General features: G+C 34.0%; 1 protein-coding gene across 1 annotated transcript; it reads left to right on the forward strand.

The window, feature by feature from the left end:
• The first annotated feature begins 728 nt into the window (after nucleotides 1-728).
• On the forward strand, nucleotides 729-2,537 carry LOC145755781 (general transcription factor II-I repeat domain-containing protein 2A-like). The gene has a single exon (XM_082572028.1). The coding sequence runs from the start codon at nucleotides 729-731 to the stop codon at nucleotides 2,535-2,537; it is 1,809 nt and encodes a 602-aa protein (XP_082428154.1).
• The last annotated feature ends 5,054 nt before the right edge of the window (nucleotides 2,538-7,591 follow it).

Consider the following 7,591-nt stretch of genomic DNA (forward strand, 5'->3'; position numbering starts at 1 on the left):
AGGCACCATACCGCAACAATTTACAACAGGCACTATAACATTAATACACAAACACAAATCAAAATCACTTTTAGAAAACTATAGACCAATATCATTACTAAACACCGACATCAAAATTTTTACCCGCATTTTGGCCAACAGACTAAAAATTATCACTCACACCTTACTTATCCCACACACAATTTGCACAACAAAACAAATTAGCAGCAGGCGCAAGCTTGTTGCTGAGGGACATATACAATTTATCAACAACCCGACACAAACAATACCATATTACTAAATTTTAAAAAAGGAATTGATTCACTAAGCCACACATACTTACTAGACCAGGGGTGGGCAACCTACGGCCCGCCAACTGATTTATACCGGCCCTCGAAACTCTATTAAATTTGTATAGGCAACTGGCCCGCAGCAAAGCGCGACATAAAGCTTTATAAAGTCGTCACATTAAATTAATAATTAGGTCAAGCATAACGTTTGCAACCTTACCCAAAGTATATATATATATATAAACACATATACTTTGACCTTACAACACTATCACAATTTAGTTATTGCGTAACAAGTAATCATTGTCACACCCAAAGTAATAATCCCATTCGTTTTTTGCGCGCGAAATTTTTTGGGCTACAGGAAATATATTTTAAGTAAAATAGCAACTGTACGTGTGATTGTTTTTAATTTTTCGGTTTATTTAGCTTTATACAAGACTAAAGGTTAATAAATCTATGGAGGCTAAGCGAAGAAAAGTTGATTCAGAATGCAGAAAGTTTCAAGACGAATGGACTTTGGATTTTTTCTTTATTGAGCGTTTTCAAAAACCAACATGTTTAATATGCAAAGAAAATGTCTCAGTATATAAAGTTTCAAATATCAGACGACATTACGAGACAAAACATGCGCAAAAGTTTAGTGAGCTAACAGGGACTTTAAGGCAAACAGAAGTTGAAAGATTACAAACGTGTTTTGAGAAGGAAACAAGTTTTTTTACTAAAAAAAATTTAGATGTTGAAAAAAACACGAGGGCCAGCTTTCTTGTGGCTAAGATTTTATCTGAAAGGATGAAACCTTTTAGTGACGGTGTTTTTGTCAAACAATGTATTATTGCTGCAGTTGACGCTATCTGTCCCGAAAAAACAAAGTTGTTTGAGAATATAAGTTTGTCAAGAAGAACTATCACGCGCAGGGTAGAAGCAATGTCATCTGACGTTCAAGCATCTTTGCGAGATGCATTGAATGAGCTTGAATATTTTTGTATAGCAATCGATGAAAGTACTGACTCAACTGATACAGCTCAGCTTGCCGTATTTATAAGGGGTGTGTTTTCAGATTTTCAAGTTTTTGAAGAATTTATTAAACTGGTTCCAATGAAAGGTACCACCACAGGTTTGGATATTTTTAATAAACTTCACGCATTATTCTTAGATATGAAAATTGATGTATCAAAACTTGTTGGAATGGCTACAGACGGGGCTCCAGCCATGGTTGGTCAATCAAAGGGAGTTGTTGCACTAATGGAAAAGTTTTTAGAAGAACGTGGTGTAACAAGGAAACTCATAAAATTACATTGCATCGTACACCAAGAGGCACTTTGTGCTAAAACAGTCAATTTTAACGACGTCATGGGTACCGTAATTAAAACTGTAAATTTCATTTTGTCGCGCGGTTTGAATCACCGCCAATTTCAAGAACTGTTGTTAGATTTCAATGCTGAGTATGGGGACCTTACATATATGTGCAACGTACGTTGGCTAAGTCGCGGATCAATGTTGAAACGAGTGCTTTCATTGCACGAGGAGATAGCACAATTTCTCGATAGTAAGGATAAAGATGCATCGCATTTTCGCGATTCACATTGGCTCGAGTCTTTGGCTTTTTTAACTGATATAACTACGCATTTAAATCATTTAAACACGCAACTGCAGGGAAAGGACCAACTTGTCCATGAACTTTATGGACATGTAAAGGCCTTTAAAAGAAAGTTAACTTTGTGGGACGTCCAACTTAAAAAGAGAAATTTTGCCCATTTTCCATTATTGAAAAAGTATACTAATCCAGACTCAACGTTGCACGAATCTTTTGCTACGTGTATACATGATTTGGAAAGTCAATTTTCGTTAAGATTTTCTGATTTTAAAAAACATAAGAAAGATTTTGAGTTATTTTCGTCACCATTCGACGTAGATGTGGAGAATGTTCCTGAACGATTTCAGATGGAGCTGATAGAGTTGCAGTGTGACGATAATCTCAAGGCAAAATTTCACGCAACAAAATCCGCGATTAGTTTTTACAAAGATAACTTTCTTTCCAACTACAAGTACACCAATTTAACGGACCACGCAAAACAAATGGTGTCGCTATTTGGTAGCACGTACGTGTGCGAACAACTTTTTTCAAAAATGAAATACACAAAAGATCGATTGAGGACAAAACTTACTGATGCCCATTTAAATGATGTTCTTATTCTTAGTACTACAAATATCCCTCCAAACATTGATTTACTGACAAAGGACAAGCAAAATCAGATGTCACATTAATTTTTAAACATTTATTAATTAGTATTTGTGTATGTATGTAAATAAATACTGTTTTTGTATTTTCTGTTATTTATGTGGCCCTTCTAATTTATTTAGTTGCGTATGTGGCCCAGTGAGGTAAAAAGGTTGCCCACCCCTGTACTAGACACACTTGCCAAATTTAACTTTTCAATCACATTCATTAACATTAATTCAATTGAACCACTAATACGACAAAAAGACGTAGATAACAAAATTATTCGAACATGCACCTGGACTTACACTCAATCACAACAAAACAAATACATTAATTACTAACCGCAATATTAAAACACAGAATATACCACAAAACATAAACCCTAATTACACACACATTTCACCACAAATTTTTTTACATTTTAAATATATTACTTTGAATAATAATCATTAATTTTTATTTTTTTGTAGAACCAAAAAAAAGGGCTGGCAAATTGGCACCTGTTGGGCCGACTGCAACGTTGCTAAAATTTTTCAGATTTGTAAATGATCATGTGTTTAAAGTTACAAGTACTAAGATTTTTATTGATAAAATTCTAACTAGTGTAAAATAACACATTTAGTAATGATTGCCGTGATAAGTGGAAGAACTTAAATAGGCAATATTACAAAAATAAGACCGAGCTAAGCAAATCAGGGGCTGCTGGCAAAAACCGAAGCTGGGTTCATTTCGATAAAATGGACAATTTGTTAAAATCAAGGCCAAGAGCAATGGTAAGCTATTTATAAAAATAGTTATGTGTTGTTTTTTATCTGATTTGTTGTAGTTTTTAGTTAAATATGTATAAAATTGAAACTTTAATGTTTTATAGGCAATCATGGATACCTGCGTCGAGGGTAATGTATTTGAACCATCTAGAGAAGGCCCACCCCAAGTATTTTTTGAACCACTTTTGTTGGATTTCACAACTGAAGCTGACGAACTACAACATGGAGGTATAGCAAATATTTAAACAGTTTAATTTTATGGTAAAATCACTTCACATACCATTAATTACTAATTTTGTTTACTTTAAGAATTGTTTGCTGAACAAACTTTGGATGTGCCAGAGCCCTCAAGTTCTGCCATGCCAGGGCCCCCAACCTCTGAAAGAGCAGGGCCTTCGACTTCTGGCTTTCAGGGGCCCTCAACCCCTGAAATGGCAGGGCCCTCGACTTCTGGCATGCCAAGGCCCTCAAGCTCTAGAATGGCAGGTCCCTTAACTTCTGGTGCACCAGAACGAAGAAGAAGTCATAAAAGAAGTAAGTCAAATTTGATTTAAATTTTTTTTTAAATGTTTTTGTGTACACTTATGTGCCCTATTAAAACTACAGCATATGTAAAATTTTAAAACTTCATTTATTTACAGAAGCTACTGCAGACCCTGATATTGCAGAGCTTGTAAGGGTATTACAGGAAGAGGGAGCGAATGACCGGGAGCTCACCAGGGAGGAGGGAAGAATGAACAGGGATGAAGCAAGAATGAATCGAGAAGTTTTAAATAACATTCTTGGAACATTACAAAGATATTTTAGACAATAGCTGCTTTTTGATTTTTTGTATTATTTTCTTTATTAATTCATTTTTTTAACTTTTTTGTTGCTTTGTTTGTGTTATTTTGTATATTTTTCTTCACTTAAATTTTTTAAAATGATAAAAATAAAAACACTAAAAAATGATTTATTTGAACTGTTTAATACGAATTATCTCAGCGAAAATTAGATTGGCGTAATGGCAGACTTTTTGTAATGTATTGAAGAAGTGCATTACGGAATGCTGAACCTTCAGGGTTTCCTGTAAAGCAAGGCCTTGTTGAGGGTTGCGTATAATGCAAACCAGGCCTTGCTTCGGAAGGCATTGGGCAGTTTTCTTTTTCGCAAATGTTATGTAATATGCAACAAGTACATATAATTTTCTTGGCAAAATCGATATAGGCATCAACCTTTTACCCTATTATTCGCCATCGTGCCTTTAGTCTGCCAAAACTGTTTTCAATTGCAATTCTTACGGAGCTGTGATAACAGTTGAAGGATTCTTTAGCCTCCGTAAGATTATGCCCAATAAAAGGCTTAATTAGCCATGGTAGAAGGGGATAAGCTGGATCGCCCAGTACCAGAAGAGGTATATTACAGCCTTCAATTTCCACAGGGCACTGTTTAGAATATATTTTGTATGTTTATTTTGTGTTATCTTTTGTGGATTGAAAGTTTTTCTTGTAGTAACTTAATGTAAAGTTATGCCTTTGTTTATGTATGCTATAGTGGTTCTCTTCTATTTGGTTCAGTGATTTTTTCCCTTTCTCTATTAGGTTCTCTTTGATGTTTTGTGTTTAACAATTAGTTCATTATAGTTTGTGCTTGCTAGGGGTTAGACCTATTTTTATTAGTGCTTGCAACCTTATATGTTTTGTTATTTAATTAATGCATGTTATTTATATTCTATTTGAATAAGTCTATTTGAATAAGGAATAAGTAATAAGAAATAAATAATCTGGTTTTTCAGGCACTAAAAATGTAAAAAATGTACTTTAGTTACCACTACTTGACAGTTACCCATATGGCACCAAATTAGATTTGAGTTAACAATACTATGGTTTACACAAAATATTTACCTTGGGTAAAGTGTGTTGCAATCTAAACAATCCAGATTGTTTAAATGTATAGGCATTATGGCATGTACCTGGCATCCTTACAAATATATCTCGAAAGCTAAAAAAAATTATTTGATTTTATGTATGCAGTTTGACATTAATCTTTATACAAAAAAACGCTTTTTATTTACCAGCATTTGTCGTCAACCACTGCCTGCAAAATTACAGATGTCCATCCTTTGCGATTCTTATAATCTTTATGGCCCTCTGCTGGAGCAGTAACTGGTATATAAGAACCGTCAATAGATCCCATAACCTATTAAATAAGCTTAAAAGTCATGGTTTGAAAGTTTTTAAATGTATTGTTAAAAGATAAATTTCAACCTGTGGAAAATGATTGCGACTTTGTGTTCGCATCGCAATCTCTTTTGCTTCAGTTTCATCAGGCCACAGAATGTAATTGTTCATTTTTTCAGTTTCATCAGGCCACAGAATGTAATTGTTCAAAAGCCATACAAAACCTAAAATATTATTAAACAATTAAATAACTTAAGAATATAGGCATCCTTAAGTGTTTAGGTTAAATAAATAAACAACATATTACCTTTTTAAACAATTGAAAACCGAAGCAGCACCTACACCAAACAAATTTCCTACAGTTCGGTATTCTGCAGCACTGGCCAATTTATAAATCGCTATTGCAATGCGCTTCTCAGTAGAAATTGGAATGCGCACTGCTCTGTCATCTAGTTAAACATATATTAACTATTAATATACTAAATCCATAGTCTAAGGCAAAAAAATGCATGTTTGTGTTATTGAATTTTTACCTGGTTTCTATCTGTTTTTATTTTTTCCAATATTTCCTTAAAGGTTTCTGGTTTCATTCTAAAATTTGAAATCCATTGACCGTCAGTAAAAGTTGGGACAATATTCGACCTTACAAAATAATGTTATAAGTTTCAACATTTGGGCATTTGTCTATACAAACATACACTTAGTTGTACATGGCTACATTTTTAGTTTCAACATACCTGTTATGCATCCAAATTCGGCCAACTCTTCTTCTTTTAAGCATTATTTTTTTTTGTGAATAATTGCAGCTAACACTACATACTTAATTCTTCTTTTTCGGCTAACCATAATAAAACGTTATTCTAAAATATGTAAAGGTAAATCTTGCAAGCTTCTCAATTTCAAAATCTGACACACTAAATGAAGCGCGCTAAAAAATGCCCATGTAAATATACCGCGAAGCGAACTCGTTACGCGTGATTGGTTCTTTAAAAAAATCGATATAGCGAATTCGTTAAGTGAGCTCGGAGCTCGCTTAATCGCCCATGTAAAAAGGCTTATTGACGGTTGCCTTATTCCTATCACAGCACTGAAAATGAAGAAGATTTTTTTACAAACCGTACAGGATGGGACTCATTATGCTTTAAGCATTGGTGGATGACAAATATTGATATTAATTTATATTTGTATAAATTATTTACCTACTTTCAATACCAAAACACTAAACAAACACTAGTTTTAGGAATTGTAATATACGTGCACATGGCAGTTGCCATAATGCCTTAGTATTTAAAGAATCTGCCATATCCAAATATGACTACCAAAGATAAAAGCAGCATCTTATTTATGCATTTACTTCATGAAAATGTATATATCCATCAGGCAACGATTGTAATTAAAGAACAACTAATTCCGCTTACTATTCTTGTTGATCCTGCCTAATTAACTGTAATAAGCCTATTACAATCAATTCTAAGTTCAAGCTAGTTCAATGTCATTGACCGGACACGTACAACAAATATTCTTGTTACAACGGGCGTCAACTTCAAACAATGCACACTAAAACCGCCCTTAACGAGAATTAGCCACGTAACCTGTACGTAGAAGGCCAACGGCTTTACAACGAACGAGCTTTTATTGTCTCTCGGTTTTGCTATAAATACTGGAACAGTTTAAACATTCTTCACCAATCTACCGATAGTTGGCCACCGTCGCATCTCGCAATAGCTGGACCTACAAACCGTGCTATTTTACTGTAACCATAACGTCAGTCTAGCGATCTAGCTGATCTTGTAACGTAACTTTTAATTAAACCGTGTAAGTTTTTTGCCGAACTACAATAAATGTATTACTGTTACCGTCTTGTCGTTTATAAATAAAACTTGAACAAATTACCAAACCAGATAATCATAACAAATGAAGTCGGTGAAAGGGGTCAATTCGAATTAAACCAAATAAACAACCAAAATAAGTATAACAATAAATCTAGTAATTCTACAAATGTGATTTTCCGGCGTGATTGAAGGTTAATAATATAGTTGTAGAGTGCTATAATTAACCTCGAATACGCAAACCTTTCGATATTTTTAACCTTCCGAATTACGATATAAAATAAGATACCTTTATAAGAGTGTTAAATAATTAGTTTGCCATGCGCGCACAAATAAAATATAA

The sequence above is a fragment of the Corella eumyota genome, chromosome 6 (assembly GCF_963082875.1).
Source record: "Corella eumyota chromosome 6, kaCorEumy4.1, whole genome shotgun sequence".
NCBI lineage: Eukaryota > Metazoa > Chordata > Ascidiacea > Phlebobranchia > Corellidae > Corella > Corella eumyota.

Bases quoted from the DNA above. Each gene is read 5' to 3' on its own strand.
- LOC145755781 (XM_082572028.1), top strand. From the start codon at position 729: ATGGAGGCTAAGCGAAGAAAAGTTGATTCAGAATGCAGAAAGTTTCAA.